The sequence below is a fragment of the Acanthaster planci genome, linkage group LG01 (assembly GCF_054643075.1).
Source record: "Acanthaster planci isolate LZ-2023a linkage group LG01, COTS_SCS, whole genome shotgun sequence".
Lineage (NCBI taxonomy): Eukaryota > Metazoa > Echinodermata > Asteroidea > Valvatida > Acanthasteridae > Acanthaster > Acanthaster planci.
This window is the reverse complement of record NC_141777.1, coordinates 4,644,226-4,668,344: the sequence shown is the minus strand read 5'-3', so window position 1 is coordinate 4,668,344 and position 24,119 is coordinate 4,644,226. Positions and strand designations below refer to the sequence as shown.

Below are 24,119 nucleotides of genomic sequence, written 5' to 3'. Positions count from 1 at the left end.
AACAAGCCTCCATGGCTAAGAAAATTGTGCTTGGAACCCACTGGCTAAATATGCTTCCAAAAATGAATTTAATACATAACTGAACAGTTCTGTGAAAAGTTCAAATACTTCACAGAAAAGTTCAAGTACATGCACAGCTGGACTGCTGTGCCCTTTACCAATTCAACTATACATGCACATACAGCCCTTTGGGCTGTTTCTGTTAGTTTCCCATTTTGGTTTAACCGTGTAAAATATTCATGGAAAGGATGTGGGGAGTTACTGAGAAAATTTTAAGTCAAAAAGCACAGAAGTTTTTAGAGAGGTGATCACAGAACTAAGTTACATACCCATCACAAGAAATCACTTACACCTGTTTCATACAGGCGATCTGGGATCGCGCCGAATCAAACAGAAGTAAGAGTGACTCGGGTTGATCCAATTAAATTTTGGTTTCAGACAGGCAAACTTAACACATACATTTGCATTGGCTTTGGCCCACGAAAGGAGTGACATCTGAAAAGAAGTCGCTTTGCTGTCTTTCCGAAAGCCTCCAAGCGTCAATCTTTCACCTGCCACTATGCCTCGTCGCTCTTAATTGTTTCAGAAGTCGAACTTTTGCCGTACTCAATTCAATATTTGCTTTTAATTTGGTTCGGCATGAGTCTTGAACGCCTATCTGAAACTGGGGTAAGTTAGATAAATCTGTTCCACTTCGTGCAGAAAGTTGACTTCTTCAAACTGTCCTGTTTGACGTCTTGTGCAAATTTGTGAAATTCTGAAGGAATTTGACAGTTGAACTGGCAGTAAGGGGTTAAATGACATGTCCTATGTGCATGTTAATATTTCAATTAAATTATTCGTGAAAAATGACACAGATTAAATAAACTCTGCTTTTAATACAAGGAACTCTACAAGGAACAACTAAGGACTGGTCAATGAAAATCATTACTACATGTAATTATCATTTACCAGAGGGAGAGTTATTATCAATGGGTTAGGAAGTTGCTACTCTGTGCCACATTGCAAAGATATTAAAACATTAATTTCAGAACTAATGCTGGGTAATATACAAAACAAATTTTACAGTAATTCCCCACTTTAAAGTTGTTTACATTTGGCTCAAAACAAAACAACAAAAATAAAAACATCTGGCATCTTTTTGTGATTCTCAGTCAAGGCCTACATTTTTTTTCCAACATTTCAATCTGGGTTCTTTAAAACCTCGTTTACGCTAATGCAAATGCATAGGCATACCACTGGTACCATCTTTAAAACTACATGTAAGTGTTATGGCAATACCAGCCTCAAACACTGCTAGAGATATATACATTTTGCAAAGTTCAGTTTTCTGCTTGTAATTCAAGGTTCCCTTTAGCACATGGCAACTGGCAGTCAGTGAAAGAACAAGTCTCATCCCCAAATGTTTGCAGTGAGCAAAATTCAAAAATGTTTCCAAGTGAAAAACTGAAAAAATTAAAAGGTAAAAATGAAGTTTACACAATTCAAAAAAATTTCACCATGAAAAAACTAGAGCATTATGTGGACTTTGTGTACAGGTTATGACTATGTTATTAATTGTTGTTAATTACCGTTGATTTGTTAAGAATTGTAACGGGGGGCATACCAGGGTCTGGCTCCTCGCTGTCATACCATATTATGTCTGTTTGGGGTTGGGGGCTCAGACTAACACTATGCAGAACTGACACGTGGTGTCGTTTTTCGCCTGAAACAAAGGGCAATTCATTTATTTGCCAAAAGTTTACATGTGATCACAGGACACGTGAAAAAAAGTTTCCCTTTAAAACTATTCCCAGTTTAACCAGCTGATGCTAGTTATTGATTCACAGTAAATTTGTCCAAGGCATAGGATTGTTGTCAGACAAAAATTCTGACTTCTGAACGATACCATACCACAGCAAGAGTATATTATTAAGTTGGACGTTATTCACACTGGCCCTGCAATTCATTTGTTGAGGATTTGTATGACAGTTTTCTCTACATCATTGCCTTTTTGACATTCTTGGACAAAGTCACAAAATAAGTACAGTTACAATGCCCAGCTGTTGTACACTGACACGTGCAGGCTTCAGAAACATTCAGCCTCTGTGGACTAGTTTGTGCCTTGGTGTGGGTACAAGAGCAATAGGAATCACTGAAGAGCGGGTAGGAGTACGTGCCACCCGCTACTGCATGCAGAAATTGAAGAGACATGTTTACAAATCCTCTGTGCCAAGCCAAGCGCAGACGAAAAACAGGACTATAAAAACAGTGCCACATATGTTGTACTTGAATTGTTGCCAAACGAATGTGTTCTCCCACTGCCTGTGCAAAGTGCATGGCAAAATGTACAAACTATTGCACGGTAAAAAAAATTCTAGGTACCAAATTGCTGTTTTTAACAAATCTGACATAAATGACCATCACAGAGTTGTACAAAAAGTCAGCATGATAGTGTCTCAACTTACATGTGTAGCCAACATCATAGAATTTTCTTGGAATATGAACTGGCATATTTTTTTTAGGACCCATTTATTTTACTGGTCCACAGAGACATCCATAATATGCCTTGAATTTTATGTAGCCATCAAGATGCAGTCCCTATCAATCCCTAACGCAGAGTTTGATCCTTTTCTGAACCATGTTGCAGGATACAATACAAAGAAGTGAGTGCCATGCCGATGAACATTAGTGGTCAACATTGTTATGCTTCATAAGCTTTATGACGCCGATTCCCCCATCTGCAAAGCCAGCAAACTGAATGACCTGAACGACTGAAAAATTTTTTTTAACTGGTTCTCAGGAAAGGCGACCCATGAGCAATGCTCTTTCTTGAATTTACGATTAAAATTCAGCTTAAAAAAATCTCAATATAACGTATAAAAAATCCCTCTAGCGACGGCATGTTTTTTCTCGGTATAGTTATTAAAGCAATGGTTGATGCATGGTGCGATTACAGTAACAAATACTTTTTTGTTTGGATTTTTGGGTGTTCCACTTTTGAAATTTCTGTTTTCTAAGTTGTATATCAAACTATTCCCCCTCCTTAACTTCTCCAACTTGACTGCTCACAGATGAGAAATGGGTTTGCGGGTACACCATGGAATCAATCTCTTTTGGACGAGGTGTGGTTCTAAAAAGAACCGGTGAGTGGTGTACCTGCGAAGCCCTTTCTCATGTTTCATCCAGCATGCAAAGCTTCAAATCATCTTACCGTTACTAGTTGGTGCCTCAAGCCACTTGGGTATCTTATATGTATAATACTGGTCTGGATTATCGGTAGTGTTTAAGCCAGTGCTAGCTTCATCACAGCTTCCCATAGAAACCTCTTCCTTGTTCGCAACTGTTTCCTCCGTTTTGTCCACAACAGACTCTTCCTCCTTGCCCGCCCACTTGTAGACAGCAAACTCCGCCTTTTCTTCCCGATTCCCCCCCTCACTCTCTTCCGTCAACTCTAGAGCAGGGTTGTCAATGCCTTTTGTCTCGTTGTTGTTACTGGGGGGTTGACTCTCGTTTTGATCGTTGGACGACATGGACTGGACCACTTCCGTGATCCATCCCGTCAGTGATTCCAACATGGCAGTGTGTACGGAAATGTAGGGTTGGCTACAGCCTATGCACTGTTTGCAGTGATGGTTTCATCAGTCCCAAGTGTGAACTAGCGCATGCTTTTCAGTGCATGAAAGTTACAAGTCACGACTATGTTTAACCATATGTACTGCTTCAATTACTTTGTGTTTACAACAGCACCAGGACTGTCACAGTGGCAGGGCAGGCTGTACTCTGATGCTACCCACATGATACAATGTAAAAACCACAATGCGGAACACAGTACACCAGGCCCAAACTATTGAGGGCGAGAACTCATTATTCCTGGCAACTACTGAAGCGAACGCTAAACCACCTCATACATTATTCATAAGAGCTTCTTTCATGCTTGCCATATCCAAATAAAGAAGCTAACCAGAAAGTCGATGGACACAATGAACATAGTCCTACTAGGCCTAGCCTACCGGTATGTACTGAATTTACGTTTAGGTTGCTTGATTAAACCAAGGACGCAGGAAAAAACATTCATGGGCACGTTCATGTACTCATATACACGTAGAGCTAGTATTTTTTAGTTCAATCGGCCTGGTTGTTAGTGGATTAGTAACATGGCACACATATGGGAGTCAACGTTTCAGTCTGGTAAGAAATGCTGGCATTTTGGCAAGAGAATTAACTTATTGGAAAACTAGATTAATCAAAGGAGTGAAACACATCAAATCACGAGTCAAGAAGAAGGTTAGAAAATAGAAAGGGGAAGAGGGAGCCCCATGTACCTGGTTTATGACATTGAACAAATCTGAAAGTGTTGCATAAATTCTAAGCAAGAACAGGTCATGTCATGCTTGCTTCCTAAGCCCCCCCCCAAAAAAAAATAACCACTAGATGCATGAACCTCATCTAATAGCTATCTTCAGCAGGGCAGCAATACATTATATGGGAGAAAGCTTACCCAAAATATTTTTTCAATGTTTGACAAATGTGAAATGATTGGAAATACATAAAGAAACAGTAATTAACCGTATCTGTATTTCTACTAATTTTGACACTTAATTACCAGGTACTTTCCTCTAATATTTTTTGGGAGAAAGGAGAAGGTTGAACTTTCCCCCTCCTGTAAGCATTTTCATGGGTTTTCCTTTTGTTACATTACAACCATTCTAACGGTTGTGATCAAATGGTCTAATTACATTACAACACTCCAGTGGTTGTGATCAAATGGTCTGATTAGATCGCAGCATTCCAATGGCTGGGGCTTTAATACTTTGATTAGATCACAACCTTTTAATGGTAGTGATCTGATGGTCTGATCAGATCACAGCATTCCAATGGTTGTGACTTTAACGATTTGATTAGATCACAACATTCTAATAACCTTGATCTAATGGTTTGATAAGATCCGTGCAATCCAACTAACACTGGCCAAATAAATCAACTTTAAGTCACATTTTATTGATTTTTAATGATGATACTGCTTGGCAATTTATCAGCAGGGAACTCGTCACAACAATATACATGTCATAGCATTTTGGTGGGTAAGCTGTTTTTGCTTAGGTAATTTCCCAAAAATTGGGCCGTGTTGCTCAGAATAAAAAATGCAAGTTTCAAATCTAGTTGACTTTTTATGTCTTTGGTACTAAAATAAGAACAAATCATGAATTTTATTTCAAAAGGAAGATTTTGCTGATCTGGTTGACCTTTCTAGTCTAGCTTGTGCCATCTGAAATACTTGAGAAACAAGCTGGCTTGCATGCTGTAAGGTGCTAATGTACATGTATGTTACATGCCACACCTTGGAGCGTCAGAACCACACTACACCACAGTACCATATGAAAGACCCATAGGACACAAAAAGCCACCCTTAAGATGCAAATTCTTATGAAATCTCCTCTTTATCTGTGAGTCCAATCCTTAATTCAGAGTGGTGACTACCCTGGGATTTGCTCTTACAAAATTCTGTCCTCTGTTCTGTCCACAATGCAATGTGAAGACAGCCTCAGAATGGGCACCATTCAAAACAGGACAACACCAAAAAAAAACCACAGGATTTCATCAGCCTCACTTCTTCTGACCAAAACATAACACGCTGGCAACGAACCAAAAAATTCAAGGAAGGGTCTGGAAGTTAAACCTATCAAAGCATAAAAGTTTAAAGCATGTTCCGTCATTCATGAAAATGTCCCTACATGTACATACATGTACATGTAGTACAGGTGTATATCATACATGTATTTATGAACAGAGTCAAATTAGTGACTGCTCATTAAATAATATGAGTAACTCTCAACAAATTTCCGACAAAAAGCTACATGTACTGACAACGGCATAATTGCATTAAATCCAAGAAAAAACTGGACATTGTAAAATACAGTCTATTAATACATGTAACACGGCCAATGTTATCCCTTAGCAAGCCTGTTTTACAAAAATAATAAACCTTCAGTTAACATACACTGCACATGTACATTTTGCAGACTCAACACACCAGACGGCACTGAGTCAAATTATGCAGTTCTCCACATTCTAAGAGAAGCACCTGAGCTAGAGTACAGAAAGACTGATATTTCAAATCCGTCTTTTATTTGTGTTAGCTTGCAGCTCAGAAGCAGTACATCACACCTAAGGCATTGGCATAAATTTTAAGAATGTTCCAACCAACCTGGGGGATGTACTCAACATACTGACAGAGAACAGTAGAGGCCTCATGGTTTTTTTGAGTGTCAAATTGAAGATCTTGTCGATAAGATAAGTTTACGGTGTAATTTTACTTGGAAAGACTGGAGGTTTTACATCCAGCAAGGTGGGTTGCAGTGTATTACACCAATGACTGACTTTATTTCCTCAATTCAACCAGAAATAATATGGGTGTACCTCTCACAGCAGGGATGCATAAATGATGGATTGCCACCAAAATGACGGCACTGAAATATAAAATCCCTCAGCATGGAAGTGTAGTCAGTTCAGCAATTTTTTATGGGCCAGATCCGGACGAAATCCTGGTACAAATACCGGTAGACCCAGCCATGAGGAAAAAGTCCACATTTGACAAGATATAATTACCATAACTCGCTTCAAATTCGTGACAAGAATTTGAATAATATGTCCCCCCTCTTTAAACTTTTGCCTAACTATCGGTAAAATAAAACGTGATTCATGATCTGTTGTGCAACAAGTGTAAAATAAAAAGTTATTGTGCACATCATGCTGAATTAAAGTGCAGTGCAGACAAACACTTCAAACACCAGTGCTAAAAAAAGAACAGCAATCCCACGATGCTTTGCTGTACATTCTTTATTGATACAATTTTGGGGTTCTAAAGAAATAAACCTGCTATGTAAACAACCAACTCTGTATTTTCTTAGCATTTCTTCCATTATGAATAAAAACAAAGGCCCAAGTTTGCTCTGTAAAGGTTTTTGATTTCATTAAAGATCTAAGAAACCCAAACTTACAGAATTTGCCAATTTGGCAACTTTTCAAATCCTACTGCAAGCTTCCATCTTTTTCTTAATCCTTTCAAAGGAAGCCAGCTGTGGATACTGAATGAAAGCATAACTACAGTAGGTAACTACAGAAACCAATAAGTGGTCTGCCTCTCCTTTGGAGCAACTGTTTCAGTGAAACATTAATATCACAAATCACGGCAAACACAACCAAAACTCTCCCCTACCATATGAGCACAGGCTTTCACTGTCATGACAGTCTACAATCGTTTCCACGAGAATGCCTTTGGCTTTTTTTTTTTAAAGGTAAAGAAAAAATCAAACACAGAAAGCACATTCCGTTCAGTAACCAATTTTGATCTGTTTAAAGAGAATATACATGTAAGATTCTTGCTATTTTCTAAGAAAGGCTATTGCGACCAAAACCAATACTGCAGTATGCATACTAGTCTAAAACCAACTTTGTTGCCAAATTACCATCCAAACAAGGCATTGCTACATGTAAGCAGAAAGAACACAAGTTTTTTATTGAGACAATCTATTTCAAGAAAACTTGCAAGGCACATGAAAAATACTTCAAAAACAAACAGCTCTTTATTATGAAATAGGGCAAGTCATCAGCACTCATCCTTACTTTCAAAGTAATAATTCTAAACAGAAGTTATCAATTTTCTTTGTGCACTGGGGAAGCTTTTCCCATTTTATATGGATTAATAAATATAATCGATTCTTGGTTGGCGTTCATCTTCAGTCTTGAGAATAGGATAATTTTTTTACTTCCCTCCTCCTGAAAGATTTGTCCAAGAGAAAAATGAAAATTAAAAAGAAAATCAAACTTCCTCGTCTTCTTTGTGAAGAATCTCAGCTCACAGAAGAGCAATTGAAATTCTATACAAAAAAAACCTTGGTAACTACTTGTATCTGCATTGTGGTACAGTTAGTGACTTTATATCTAAAATGGCTAAGGGTGGCTGCTCTATGAATAAAAAGCATCTATAATGTCTTTTTAAAGAGGCTAAAATACATCAGCCTGGTGCACAGCAGCACCTCACGTCATTGTGCATCGCACGGGAATGCATAGCTCTGCTTCTAGTAAAGAACCCCCAGACAATATTTACACACTTTACCGTGTACTTTGGAAGTTGACATATTTACATGCACAATGCATGGCCATGTGCACTTTCAAAGGGATGTTATTGGAAATGCACACATTGACAGTTGGTGATTGCAGGCCTATGCTAAGTGTACTTTGCATTGTGTCTTAATGCATACATATGTTATGTACTATCCTTTTTAACATCATGGGTTTGTCCTGTTAAACTTCAGGGTAGACTGTTCACAGTTAATCTGTCTTTAAATGTGTGTAAAGTGCGCTGACATACATACATGTATCTGCAATGCTGGCTGAGTTGTGCAACCTAGAGTAAATCCATCAAATTCCAACACAACCAGGTGATGGGTTGCATGTAGGATTTGTTTGAGAATTGTCCCAGGGAACATCCTCTGGTGTCAACAACCTCCTATGCTTTCTACATATGCATGATATGCATTCAGCAGAGTGGAATACCTCACTGGCACAGTGATACAGCATCCAAATAATATTTCAAAACCATTGCGCTGTTCATACAAATGCATGTACATACCAGCGTTGTGGTCAAGACATACTGAGACCATTACAAGATCCCACGAGATTATCACGAGACAAACACAAGATCTCCAGTCTGACTTAAGCTTACTGGTAAAGTCGCAAAGTATTCAAATGAACTGCAACAAAAGGATTTCTTTACTATTGACTGGTCTCATGACTAGTCTTGTGACTGGTCTTGTGACTGGTCCTGTGACCGGTCTTGTGACTGGTCCTGTGACTGGTCCTGTGACTGGTCTTGTGACTGGTCCTGTGACTGGTCTTGTGACTGGTCTTGTGACTGGTCCTGTGACTGGTCCTGTGACTGGTCTTGTGACTGGTCTTGTGACTGGTCTTGTGACTGGTCTTGTGACTGGTCCTGTGACTGGTCCTGTGACTGGTCCTGTGACTGGTCTTGTGACTGGTCTTGTGACTGGTCTTGTGACTGGTCTTGTGACTGGTCTCCTTACTGCTTTTGTAGCTGGTTTACGTCTGGTCTGGTAATGGTCTTCACTACAATAATGCTTGTAACTATCATCCTTTTGTTTAAACTGTAAAATTGTTGGCAGCAGGACGCCATACCCTCACCAGTTTGTCAGAATTCTCCAGGGATACACAACCCAGTTGCCCTCATTTTACATAGATCTTGGTGTACTTTGAAAGTTCAAGGCTGGTTCATACCCCCATACTTGGCGCATAAACAAACGTTGTGACATCAGACCACGTAGAGGTACACGTATGCATTTGCACTGCAAATCTGAACACATTTCAACTCAAACAAATTTTGCTGCAAAATGATGCCAAATTTACTCTGCTTTTGCATTTGCCAGAAATACCTTATAAACAGGTTTTAAAGAATGTTACACAGGTTTGCTGTGCAGAAGGATTGTAAAGAATTGTAAAGGATTCAGGGATGTTCCAAACAAAATGAGGGGAGTAGGCACAGATGGATTTGTAAGATTTGAAAGTTTGCATAGTGGAAGCTAGACCGAATGTTTGTGGGTACTCTGTGTGAAATCAATCTCTCCTATGAAAGTGGTGGTTCGGAAAAGAACTGGGGAGTGAGAAATCAATGTTTCAACCAGGATACTCTGGACAATATGCTCACGCATTGGTTCTTCTCTAGACTTGACTCAAGTCGGGATCTCTGTGATGTCTCCGTTTATGCTTTGGATACACATCGAGACTGCGCACTGTTACTTGCTTCACACCCTCTTGTGTCCACTTATTACTGTGAGTTCAGTTCAGAAATCCTGACTTGAAAAATCTGCAAACTGTTTATACACAGCGAATGGGCTCATCTACCAAATGTGGTAGCAGCCAATCACATCGCCGGACTTGTTTTTACGTCATTCATACCTGCATTATAATGAACGAGTCTACAAGTCTGACTACTTTGATTGATGGAAATTCCATGTACATTCTGCAAGATCATGTCGTTCATATGCAATTATGAATAACTACATATTACCGACTGGGGGTCCGATGGCTTATTCGTCAAGTCGGACTTACTGACTGGTGACATATGACACATGTTGTACAATAAGACTATCAAATGAGGGTGCCTTATAAGGGTTATGCGAGCTGCTGGGCCGAGCGCGACGACCATGTAGTGCATACAGGCTGAAGGCATGGCTGACTGGGAAAGAGCAATGTAAGTCAGACTTGATTCAAGTCTAGTTCTTCTCAGTACCACCACTCTCTCAGTCTCGGTGTCTTCACTCAGTTTCACTCAATCAATGGATTTCTATTGATATGTGCAAGGAGTGTTCTATGACACTCGATCAGAGGAGGTTCCCACCACTCTGGGTATCTTACGCATACATTAAAAACCCCACACATATAGGACAGACTATATTTATGCAAACATAACCGTACACCTAACCGCACGTTTATTCCTCTCTCCCTCTCATGAAACGTACCCAAAACATCTTGCTTTTGGCACAAACATCAAAAGCCTTGACAGTGACAAATATCAAATCAAACATGAACTCAGCAAAAGTATGAAGTCATTAGCTTTATATGCATGGCCGGGGTGCCCGAAATTGGACAAAGGAAATTGGACCTTGTAACAAAAGAGCAAGCTTGGAACAAAAGACCAAGCTGCTGGGAAGTGCCAAAAATGTGGCTTTTTCAGAGGTAATCCATCAGTTTTGAAACAGTATAACACACTGTTTGCGGCATTCAGTGCCGGCGAATTAGCAGCAGGGACAAAAGTGCTCCAGCACTCCAGCCATGAGCAACACAATACTGCTGCACACTAATCTGGCCGCATTTGTAAAGACACCACTGCCATTCAGCAACACAATAGGCCAATTTTGGGAACAAAGGAAATTACACAACACCGCGCAATCTGGGCTCTCTTTACTGGGCAGTAGGCCTAACTGCATCACGAGTGTGTAAGCGTCCAATAAATGAATATATAAATTTTTTTTACAATTTTAAAAACGGAAAATCATGAAAAATCGCCCGGCAACTCGTCCCACATACGCAAACTCCACCAGGCAGAAAGTGGTTTAGGTAACTACTGGTAGAACGAATTCACCAGGCAAAACCAGTTCCAAGGATCAAGGGTGGATGCAGCACCAGATTTTTGAGGGGTAACTTTTTTTGAGGGGCCCTAAATATTGGCAAAATTATGTAACTTTCAATGGCTTTTCAGAGGGATGGGGCTACATCTTGGGGATATTTACATGCTCTTGGAAGGGAAATCAAATGATCCCCAAAATTGCCTTTGTCAACAAAAACAATTCTGTCCCCCTCCCATTGGCCCCCCCTCCCTAAGATCAGCCAATGGCAAGGCTGCTTGTGAATTGAATTCACACAGTTGGAAAATGAAGCAGACATTGGCCCTTACCTCTAACACTCGCCAGCGTGCCTGAGCTCTTGACCTTGAAGCTGCCCGGCCGACCTCCTTTGATTCCGTTGGAGGTGTTGATAAAGTGCTCATAGCGAAGCAGCATCTCATGGTCGCTGTCGGAGGATGAATCATCATCCTCATAGCCGTAACTCTCGCCTAAGATGAGCAGAATGTAATAAACATGACAAGAGGAACAATTAGCAAAAGGATGGCTCATTAATCTACAATTGATGAAAACGTTTAATAGGAAACATTGCTTTTTCACGTGTTTTGTCATGTTTTGGTTGCAGAATGGTTCCTTGGAATTGAGTTTCACTTGCACAAAAGAGATGTAGGCTTGCGGGTACACCACGGAATCAATATCTTTGCTTGGAAGAGGTGTGGTTCTTAGAAGAACCAGTGAGCGTTAACCCGATGTTTTGGCCAGGATACTCTGGCCGTCCTCAGTAGAGTGTGCCGGACTCGAGTGGAGAACTGGGTTATAAAGGTAATCCGGTAATGGTGTGTGACACAGGATTCGCGGGTTGTGTAACTGCTGCGCGTGCACTGGGGCATGAAGGTGTTGGATTCTGTGCTGGTGTGGGGATTCAGAATTGGCAGGAAACCTTGGGTTCGGGTGTAGGGGACCTTTATGCTAAGGGGAAAGGACAAACTAATTTAAATCCTCCACCAAGTTGAAGTGAGCCCTCACTGGCGAAGACAAAGCAGGTTGGTTGGAAGGCATTCAACTTGCACGTGCACGTGCAAGGTGCACATGCAAAGATCATTCATTTTAGCAATAATCTGTCCTGCATGTTCAGCATGCCCCAAACCAAATGTATTTTCACACAGTGTGTCAACCAAAGTTAAAAATCAGTGCTACATGTACTGGAGGCCAAACCACGGCCTCTCTTGTTTCTGCTCGGTATGGATGGAGTCTGAGCAAAAGATGTCAAAGTACCACATGACCACACAGTTTCCCACGATCAGCCAATACTGCAAAAGGTACATGTAAGCATCTGGTTAGCAACAGAACATTGTTAACTAAATACTAACGCTAAGTTTTGCATTAAGTAACTGAGAATTTGTTATTTAATGGCATAACGATCACCACTAATGACTTGTGAAGTTGTTGTTATTGTGCCTATTTAACACATTCTTTCTCATACTTTAATCCATTTATCTGCCTTCAGCAGAAGCACCCCCTCATGAGTTGATAAGAGCCTTGTTGGTCAGGAGTGTTCATTTTGTTGGTAGTGATGCGACTGAAACGATTGCATTTCATAGTCGTTTGTGAACCAATGATGCGCAGACTACCAAAGGAGCCTCCATTGCTGGGAAAACTGCACCCTCTCTTGGTCCACCTCAGAGCCCATTGATTAAGAGTTCAAGGTTTTCCTATAGAGTAAATACATGTACTATGCACAGAGCCTAAGCCTATGCCCACAAAAAAGAGGAATATACACTAGGTCCCATCTGCCCATAGATCAATGAGAGAATATAATCAGTGACTCAACTCCTAGCACATATAGAAGTTATTACAAACAAGACTGCTGTTTAAAAGAGGGAAATTTTAATTGGACAGGTAAGTTTAATTAAAAAAAACTGAAAAGTTTGTTTGTGAAGCCCTGACTTTCAGAAGTTTGGGGGGAATATGTAGACTTTTTAACCACTTATTTGTTTCGCGGAGGATGCGTGCACTCATTTAAGAATTCCTTTTTTCCTTTCTGCGGTTAACATTTTCACAGGTCATGCTTGGATGGGTCAAAGCACAATTACAAGGTTGAAGAACCTGCACGTTAAAAAACCCACCCCCTGCAGTTTTTTCGGGTTAACTAAATCCAACGTTAACTGGCTATTGGGCAAACTGGACATACTGCAAAGTTTACAACTTGCTTAACCATATCAACCAAATCTTTGAAATATCCCTTTTACCCGATTCAAAATTTGGAGGGGGGGGCGGGATAAACTAATGCCCCTCCTCTAACTCCTCAAAGATTGTTCAGATGGAGGGCTATCTCCAGAGCTGGAAAGCTTCCGTTCTATCCTGGAAACAGTGTGGGGCTAGTTTCACTTTCTGCTCAGCAGTGTTTGTTTTACAACTTACTGTACACTGTTTGCTGTCATTTCAATGCAGCTGGCCTTGCATCTCTTGAACTGTCTGTCATTACTAGAATTTTTGGACTCAACATTCAAAACAATCTAGTATAATTTTTGTCAAACATGGAAAGCCAGTCCTTGCAAACCTCACAAAAACACTGCATGCCCTGACTGGTCCAACTCCAAGGAAGAAAATGAAGGGATATCCAAGAAGTATCTGGCAATCCATTCATTAGAAACATAATGTATACGACGCAATGCACGGATATCTGCCTTCTGCAGCCTGTATCACGTATAAAGCATGGGATGGGGGTGATAGGAAACAATCCCGAGGATGCTTAGCTCCAATTTAACTCCAGCTCCAAGGTTACAATCATTGTATGACTGAAAACATGTTGGACTACATTGCTTAGCTCTATAGAACCCCACCTGAGTTCATGAATCAGATAGGAGCTAGCTACCAGTAGCTGAAAACTAGCCTTCTGTCTGAACCATACCCATTTAGAATCTCATGACACCCTAATGCACACTTACCGAGCTGAGATTTCCCCTCCTTCTTCTTGGATTCTTTCTTCTCCTCAAAGCAGTCGCAGCCTCCGCAGTTGGCAAAGCAGGCCATCTTGTTGAGGTACATGCAGAAGAGGAGGAGCAGGAGCAACATCCCGGCGATGACGGAGATGAAGATGATAGCAGCCGAAGGAACTGTCAGGAGGCAGGGAGAGAGAGGTGGGGAGGAAGGTAAAAATGCCAAGGTTACGGGGAGGAGCTGACATTGACAAGTCAAGTTAGTTTACAGCTAGAGGATAATTAAAAAGATCCAAAAAACAGAAAACGAACTAAAACTTGACATGGGTGGGATATCCAAGATCAGAAAGGTTTGGACGCAGATTTTTTTTTTTCTGAAAAATGGCAGCAAGTGATTGTTTTACAAAATATTTGTTCAGAAAGCTGCCTTAATTCAGACCAGTGTGAGTACACGGAAACTTGTGAAGTCAGAGAGTTGAGGTTCTAAATATTTTTCAAACCGATTTTTCAAAATTTGGCTTCTTTGCAATTCAGGACGACTGTTCCTTTGTACATAATTTGACAACCACAATGTAACTGGCATAAGTCAAATTCAAGAAACCAAGAATCACGGCAACAGAACTTTGCTTTTCTTAACAATGCTTGTTGACATCTTTGTTAAAGGTTAGTCACATGTAAACTCAGAAATAGAATTAGTATAAAATTCAGTTTAGTTTTTTAAGAAGCACTGCATGGAGGTCAAAGGGACATGTAGTCCTCAGAACATGAATTACAATTGGCCACTGAATTTCTCAAAACTCTGTCCATCTGGTTCTTCTTTTTCAAAAATATGTTCATTGGTACATTTTTGGCCGACAATAGTTTTTGGTGATGAATGTAGGCAATGTGCATTTTCAAGGAATAAGAACTGATATAAAGACTCCACAGTTCAGATGGACTTCTCCGTTGTACACAAAAATGAGGAACACAAATGTTATGAGACAGAAGACATGTGGAATTTTAACAATGCAAATAGTGCATGCATTACATTCAAACCAATTACACAGGAACAAGCAAGCAAAACTACATCATTCCCTTGAAATTTGGTTTAAAAATAAAGGAGACTGGAATGTAAAGGAATGATAGGAAGAAGTACGGATACCAGACATACTGCTTCCAGGAGTGATCTTGTTCACTGGTCTACACGTACATGTATGGAGTATGGATTACATACTGAAAAGGAGGCTGCATATAACCATGGGGTAAACTAGTTCAAACATAGGGTGGTATCTGCAAAACTGGCCAACTTGTAAATCAGTTCCAAAAACATGTCCCCAAAACACGCAAAACTGAAACTGGAAGTAAGAATAAAAAGAATTAATGCATTTCTTCCAATGGTACTAGATTGAGTACAAGTAATGTAATTATGGACAATCTTGAGACTCAATGATGCTTGGGTTTTGCCTGCTTGTTCCCTGAAGAATATACATGTACAGTATATTAGTACATGTACATAAACCAATACATTGAGGGCGTATTTTACCATACCTCATACATATTCATGATCAAGAGCAGACCTTTCACTGATCCATTCGTCATCATGTACCAGTCACTATGTTTGCTATAATGTACCAGAAGCGAAAGCAAGGATCCGTGCACAAGACAAGGATCCGTGCATATTCCCTGGGAATGGCGCACACGGTGATCATCACCCTACATGTGGCCACATGTATGCTGTAAGCACACCATAAATGATCAGACTACTACATGTGCATAGGTACCGGAACGTACATGCATATGTGGCCTTTCCCTTATTGCCAAAATTTTAATGGCAAATGTCTGAGGTATGGTCAAATAAATATAACGTGGTTTATTTCTGGTGGATAGTCAATTTTAGCTTCCCTTGGTATTGGACATGTTGGAAGTTAGCAAAACTAGTTCCCCCGTCTTCGACTTGGGAATTGGTTTGTCAACTTCCATCCTCAAATCTATGTGAAATTTTGATATTAAAGTGTAGCAGACCAGATGGAAAGGACTGCACACGGCCCATATATGTATTACTTACTTGAGTACTCTACAAGGGAATTAAATCATTCCAGGCAAGAAGAAAGCAAATTATTGAAACAAAAAAACAGTCAATTGATTGCAAAGTGGATAGCAGGTGCTAGGCATTTTCTAGCATAACATACACCAGACCAGCAAATACATACATGCCATGCATAGCTTGCACATGCAAAACAGTCTAGATAAAATAAACATGCTTCATGAATGTCTGTATAGTACATGTACGTGTCACAGGTCACATTTGGGTCATTCCATGAGGTTGGGGCACAATTTATGATGGTGTCATTCGCTACATGGGTTTTTGAAAAATAAACGGCCATTTCCATAAACGTGGTTTCCAAATTGACATTGTTATACATCTTGCAAGGTGGAATTCAAAGGCGTGTTATTTTAGAGTAAAGTACAGGTCATGACAGGTGGTAAAAGTTACCCATATAACAAGGTCACTGTCAAATATTGCGCCCCAACCTCATGGAATGACCCATTTATTTAGCTATCCAACACATCATAGGACACACAACAAACAACCTAATATGTGCAATGCATGTTTTAGTCCAGCTAATCAGCATCAAGCTGTATCAAATGAACACAGTATAAATGTGTTAACAGTCATTGATGCAGAAACGTCATTTTTTAAAATATGTATGGACATGTCGTTAATGTTACTTGATATAAACATGCTTTTTAATGTAAGTTAGGAATAATCCATGTTACACAAATGGGGAAGAAAATAGTCCAATTTATAAAAACCAAGGAAACTAGTAGGAAACACTTCACTTGTAAGATGTTCATTATCTACACGTACATGTATCAAAAGTCAAGCACAAAAAAGTGAGAATGAATATTGGAAATTGTACTGTGCAGCGTTAAGATTGTCAAGATATGTACTGGTATGAACTGTCTGTAATGCTTTTTTGTGCCAACTTTAATAAAAAAGATGTTTCTTCTTTACTGAGCAATATGTTCCAGAATCAATCAAGCGCTCAAGCATGACATATTTCTGTCGGAGAGTGAGGCATGCGTGTATTGCAATGTCAACAGTGCCAAACCGAGTGTGTCTGAAATTATAATATTGCAATACGAAAGAACAGGGCAGGTTGTCTTCAACAAAATAATGAAGTTTATATTCCATGTGACTTGTAAATTTACAGGATACTGCAATAGCCACACAATCTCTGATCAATGCAGGAAAAAAAAAACGAATCTGCAGAATCTTTGGAACTATGTGTGAATTTAACTGATAAAATACAGACCATTCATATGACAAGATGTCTTTGATAAGTTTTATTTATTTTAGCATCAACCGCGATAAAATATCAGCAGATAAGTATTTGAGTATATCTACTGTAGTTGGCATAACTTTGGCAAAATATGAACATAAGGGAAAGAGAAGCAGTGAATAAAGGATTTTGTGAGTAATTTACATGTAGCTCCTATAAGCTTACGGAAATAATAAAAAGTCATTGAATGTGAAACAGCAGATGCACCAGTACCAGGAATTCAAGACATCATTTGAATAAAAAATAATTTACAATCTCATCAATAAAACCGGATGATAAATGAGGCTTATCACATTACAGATTATGTTTCAGGTTATTTCAAATGAATTAAATTTAAATGTCAGCACACTGGTATTTCCGTTTGTGGAATCAACACAAATAATCTCTCTGCGTGAATGTCATAGTGAGAAAGGAAAAATGGATTCTTTTGTTTGGGACATTTGGTGTATATTTATCATTTTCATGAGATGTGAACACAAAAGGGACAAATCCAAAGCATAGCAAACATAAAAACTGGAATGACTGCTTTTTTGTTTTTTTCTACATTATACTTTTTAAGCACCATGCTGCACTCGGCACACTAGTGATCCACACAAACATCCAATGTCTAACAACCATGCAGTTTATTCACCATAGTCAGCCTCCTAGTCAAAGACGACAAACCTGTTCACATTTTCAGAATGATCGAAAGCAAGACAGGAGAGAAGGTTTTTAGCAAGAAAGCAGGGGAAAAAATAGAAATATTTCTGTGTAGAATTAAACATCAATTTAAATGGTGAAGGTGAAAATTTACCACAACCATTATTTGTGAAAAAAGTTATTAATAATAATAATGTCTTTTTGGGAAAAAGAAGAGGTTTAGGGGATAAATGTCAACATATTTCAGCAAATACTGGTAATCATGAATCCTAATAATGTATCTAACAGTTTATAGTAAAAACAAAAAGCTTCAATTTCATAAAAAATTCAGAATTTAGTTCATAAAGTGTTGCTTTTATTTTATTAAAATGCCTATTTTTAAAACTCTTTTAGAAGTACAAAAAGTTGATAATTTCTCAAGCAGAAGTTGACAGACTCATCATGCGAACCATTCGAGCAAAGAAGAAAATGCAAGGCCTGGATGTAGAAATCAACAAAGTGACTGTTGATGAATTTGCTAAAACTCACAATTCATTTTGACGAGAACGGGAGTCAAACTGGATAGAGAGAGAAGTTGTGCAGTGCCCGAAGCACAATAGAATCACAGGGTGTGGTGTCTATGTCCCAATCACCTGCTTCTGACAGCTGATGAGATGTACATGTACAGTCAGCAATGGGTTAGATGAAAATGTAGAATGTTTCCAACAAAAGACCAAACAACTTTACAGTTTGTGATGTACATGTAATCTACACACCTCTGAATCCTGCCAACTACTGCAGTTACTTCTGAAGCTACATGTACATTGTAATACCGATCCATGATCAATAATAGCAAATGTCCTCATCAAAATAATGAGGCCCTCTCAGAACAAGACTGAGATCCAGTTCCAGAACAGTTCAGTGTATATGACTTGTGACATCTGTATGAAATACATGTATGTAAGAAACTCGAACTGCGCCTATGTGTACGTGATGCGGCAATTTTACACTGCCATTCAGTGTTTCAACACAAAAATGTCAGCAGATTCTGTAGAGGCAAGTCTCATCTTTCTCATCACTTCCGAATGCTTGTTTTGAACACAAACAACGTCTGAGGCAGACTGTGTGTTCAACTTGAACTTAACTGCTGCAAACAGTCTGTTATAGCAAATACCGGTAGCACTCCATATGTGAGGCTGCAGCGAAAAAATACTGTGCAAACATTGTGCAAGTCTTGTACAAGTTGCAAGAGTCGGTGTAGTACAGCTTTTGGCTGTTTTTTAAAAAGTACCCTGGCTGTCAAAATGCGTTTTACCAGTACAATTTTCAGGAGTCAGGTTTATTTGGCTCAGAGTAGTAACATTGACAAGTGGGAACAAACATCTGAAGGAAACTCAGTTATGGGATACTACAGTCCTGGAAGGAACTAAAGCATATGCTGTTGTGTACAGCAATGTGCAGAACAGTGTGGCAGTGCAAAAGATGTTGCAAAGCTTTCCCTTTGAATCCAGAAAAGGAAAACCTGACTGTGATTCTTAAAAACAGTCTTGTGTGCCCCAGTATTTCGGTTCATAAATCAACAGCAACCTTGAACGGCTTGAAGTGATGGTATCCAACAGCCAATCAATTGCAAGCATTGATATTTCATTGCCCCGTCACTGGTGTTTTCTCTTCACACAACCAGTAATATTTCAGTCGCCATGTTACACAAAACTTGAATGATGAATATTCATCACCTCACAGAGCCAAGTCAAAGTAAAAATGTTGACAAATAGAATAATAATACTAAAAAAATTTCCTAAGCTTTCGGTCAATAGGACCACTTGAAACCCACTCAAGATTGCTGTTGAAATAATCGTTAATATGCAACATGCACGGGTTCCCAAACTTCCCAGACCACTATGCTTCACTTATAATGAGATCGCAAGGGATTTAAAATAAAACAATATTTCCTTGATTAATTATAACAATTAAGGGCAAGGCTATGTGTACCCTCCACCATGAAACAAGCCTTGGTGTTAAAAGCATGCCTCCACCTTATAAATAGTTCTGGTAACAGAACCAGCTTGTAAGCACATCAAAATTTGTGACAATTTCATGGAGTGGCTGAAGGTGAGCACACCTTTTGCTGACTACATTTTTTGCTCCCAGAAACTTTCCCACATTAATGGGTTTTCAGATAATTGGGGGGGAAAAGGGTTGACCAATTTTTCTATGTGTGCTGTATCGTCTGTCCAGCAACTCAATGAAATTCACCTCTGACTGCCAACCTCAGAACAGACAGGGAGTAGGCAGGGTTGATAAAAAGAAAAACTCTTACTGCCGGCCAAGGTCAGATCTGCCATTTCAAATTATGATATAAACAGACTCAAACTGAATGCGATAAACTCTAGGTCTGTGCCGGGGAGTCCCTGTTAGATGTGCAGCTGTTCTCCTGTAGAAAGGAAAGTGATAAACAATTTACAACATCTACAACCATTCACAGACAGTACACAACCTGTAATTAATGTGTAACTGCCAATTTTAGAATAGCAGGGGACTGCATAAATCTCGATCTTCACGTTTACATAAATGCAGTAATATGCACAAATACTGTACTTCCACAAAATATGATGCACTTGGCTCTCTATATTCCTTAATCCATCGAAATGGAGCAATTTTAAGTACCCTGGTGGTGGATTCAACAAGATTCGGGAGGCATTAGACAACTGAAATGAGCAGCAACAATTTGGGTTTGCTAGGCAAATGACAAAAGTATTAAACCCTCCTTTTGCTGAAACAATTCACATCAGACAGTCAAAACTAGTTTAAGAATGCATCTTTGCATACATACATGTACATGTGTGCTCCAGTAAGCAGGTTAATGAAAACAACTTTGGCACATTATGGTACCGTACATGTACATGTAAATGTACATTTCATGACTTGCATTTAATGGTTTCAACAAGTACAGCATGAATTCTGACATAGCCACTTATTAACTGACATTATCACTGAGTTCACACATTCAAATTACATGTAATTACCAATCATTTCAATACAAAATAATGAATATTTTAAAGTACATGTACCTTCCATGTACGTCCACCATTTTTCTTAAAATGGAGAGCACACTTTTTACACACGTATGAGACCTAATTAATTAGGGACTTATGTGACCTTGTCTTACCAGTAGGAGTTGCATGTATTCCAACTAATTACATGTACATGTATGTAGTTTCATTCCAGAACACCATTGATGCTCATTTTAATCCGCACCTACTTGTATGCATGTTTGTACATTGTGCACATATATATACCGAGTAAGAAAATTCTAAACAAGAAGCATACAATTACAAATGACTGGAGCCTCCTGGATTTATTTCTACTCACACATGTGCATGTACATATACACTGCACTTTAATGCCTACCCACACATCAAACACACTAATGTGTCATATGAGTACTCTAAGAAACACAACAGACATCATCACAACTACCAGTACACTGTAAGTTGTAACTAGCGGTGGAGCTGACAAAACATGCAGGCAGTGATCTAGTATCAAATATATGGTACGTCTGGCTGTTGCAGAGCATGTGTCCATGCATTCAACTACATTAAAAATTACATGTACCAGTACAATGTACACCTGTATGCATACTGTACATGTACATGTACACACCGTACACAGTGTGATCTAAGCTTTTTCTCAATGGTAACACTGTGCCCTTCACAATCAATTTGACGCATTGTAATGCATGAAAGGCCCATTGACAAAACCTGGCATGGAATGAAGCAACAAGATACCTAACGTACATGTGTGTAAAACAAATGCACTTTTCAGGAATCATAATACTCCTAGTACAGTCACGTAATCATGATTTAATTGATGTATAGCTTTAGTGTCATTAGTGGTAGTCAGCTCTGCGTTCAACTAGGGCATTTCAAAACCTAAGTGTTCAGGACAGGAGGCTTTACATAATGTAAATGTATGTACAAACAAGGTAAATGTGGAACTCATGAATTTTTAAAGACCAGGGGCAAATTTCACGGTGCAAACATTTCACTCTGAGCTTAGAAAAACAAAATAAACAGGAGCATATGCGATGACACTTAATATCTTACCACTTCAACACACAGGGAAGTGTACACCTTTGCATGGCCATTTGTATCAATACTTTTGCAATAAATTAAGCCTCTACAGAATGTTGTGTTTGCTATGCTTACAGTTTATGGTCTAAGTGAAACAGACCTGGAAGTTGTAAATAACATGTATATACATGTAGCAGTGCAGTGAAATGTGACCCTGATCATCAGGAAAATTGTGGAAATTTCTGTTGGTAAGGGGCAAGACGTGAGGGAAATCTATGCAGATGAAGAGAATTTCCTTCCCAGAAAACAAAATTGAGAACAGTTTCCTTCAACTACACTGTATAATGCAATCTCATGACTTCTTCCAAAGACAGAGAAAATGTGTTGTAGGGGGAGGCTACATGATGTACAGTACATGTACATGTATGTAGATTGGATGTAGAGGGTTTTCGCGAGGCATGTACTTGCCTACAAACTGCAACAAAGTTAGGGATGACAAGAAACAAGCATTGTAACAAAGGTACACCCCTTGGGAAACTTACAAATTGGCTCAACTACATGTAGTTGTGCAGGGTATGGAAATTATGGAAATACATCACCTTAATGTCCCCAAAACGCGTTCATTTAAATGGTCAGAAATGGGAAAAGGAGAGAACATGTACATACGTGACATGCTTGTACATGTACATTTATGCATAATCACAAGACACATGTTGTCTAAGACTTACGTACGTACATACATGTACATATATGTTGGTAAACCTTTGATAAAATTGAGTCAGAAAATACATGCATGTGTACATGTATACGCTAGTCCACTATACTAAATCTTGTAGCAACACAGCAGTTTGTCAGCTTAATGTATTTATTGAAAAAAACTTGCCAAAATTCAGACTCTATGAGTTCCTGCTTCAGCACAGAACATCAACAATTCCTTACATGAACAGCAGCTTCTACCTGGTATCTCATGAAACGTTGAGTCCATGGCCTTATGGTGCTATATTATTGAAGAAACATTCCTTTTTAATTCCTAATTTTTTGTTAACCTTCTGGCCTGAGAAACAATTTTGTTTGTGACAAGTTTAAGCAGTTTTGTGTTTTTGAAAGTCCAAGATTCATGCTTCTTCAGGAAACCTACATGTACATGTATCCTCAATGCTCATGGTCAAGAGGCAAAATACAATAAGAGTACCATGACAGCAAGTTTAAACTGTAACGTTGCTCATGTTTGTTCACTCTGTGTACACTTGTCCAGGGGTCGAAATTAACCCTTTTTTTCCAGGTAGCCAGCGGGACCAGTACTTCCAAATTTGCACTGGTCCTGCTGAAAGTTTGGTGGTCTTATCAGAACCGGACAAAATTCTGTAAACTGTGGCTGCAAACGTCTACATGTGTGATACATGTAAGCAGAGGTCAAATAAGAAATCGCTGTCTTCTTCCTTGTCTGTGACTTCTTCTATGTCCTTTCCAGGGTGTTGTTACGGTTGCAAGAGGATTGAATCCACTTCAAAATTGGTTGAGCCCATGATTAGGCTTAGGATTAGACTATGGATTAGGCTTAGACTTCTGTTTCACTGGTTCCAGTCAGGTCTGGAACATGTGGTTTCGGACACTGCTTTCAAAATGACTGAGACCTGTGAAACCAAAGTCATAAGTCTAATCCACTCATTTTGTAAATGCCTGTTAGCACAGCGAGTGGTGTGCACATGTGACAAAACTACAATTTGGATCGCAGCGCTCAAAAATATAACCGGAATCCATAACACTACTAATTCGGGTACACAAATCTTTTTTTCAGTTCAATATTTTATGAAGTTTGTTAAGTACATTTTGTGCTGGCCCACTAGACCGCCAGTTTTATTAGATCAGCTGGTCTGCTGACTTTTCTACTGGCCTCGGACCAGCAGACCACCGTCAATTTCAACCCCTGCTTGTTTGTAGCGATATGGTCCACAGGGCTTGTATTAAAACCCAAAAGCAAACCCATGGCTTAACAAAGCAACAACCAACCTTACCACATCTACAGAGTGCAATGTTTTGGCTCCT

General features: G+C 39.2%; 1 protein-coding gene across 8 annotated transcripts in view; it reads right to left on the bottom strand.

The window, feature by feature from the left end:
* The window catches only part of LOC110988084 (synaptotagmin-16-like), a 53,356-nt gene that overhangs the window by 26,738 nt on the left and 2,499 nt on the right, over positions 1-24,119 (bottom strand). The window contains exons 1-5 of one of the 8 annotated variants that reach the window (XM_087142835.1): positions 20,321-20,434; positions 18,550-18,666; positions 18,014-18,045; positions 14,069-14,236; positions 11,453-11,611 (exon numbers count right to left, since the gene is read on the bottom strand). In XM_087142835.1, the coding sequence (XP_086998961.1) occupies positions 11,453-11,611; positions 14,069-14,195 (286 nt within the window). In that variant the 5' untranslated portion in view covers positions 14,196-14,236; positions 18,014-18,045; positions 18,550-18,666; positions 20,321-20,434. Of the gene's footprint in view, positions 1-1,606; positions 1,706-3,193; positions 3,799-11,452; positions 11,612-14,068; positions 14,237-18,013; positions 18,046-18,549; positions 18,667-20,320; positions 20,435-24,119 lie in introns of those variants that run through there. The other 7 variants (XM_087142801.1, XM_087142703.1, XM_087142652.1 and 4 more) reach the window with 7 other exon arrangements.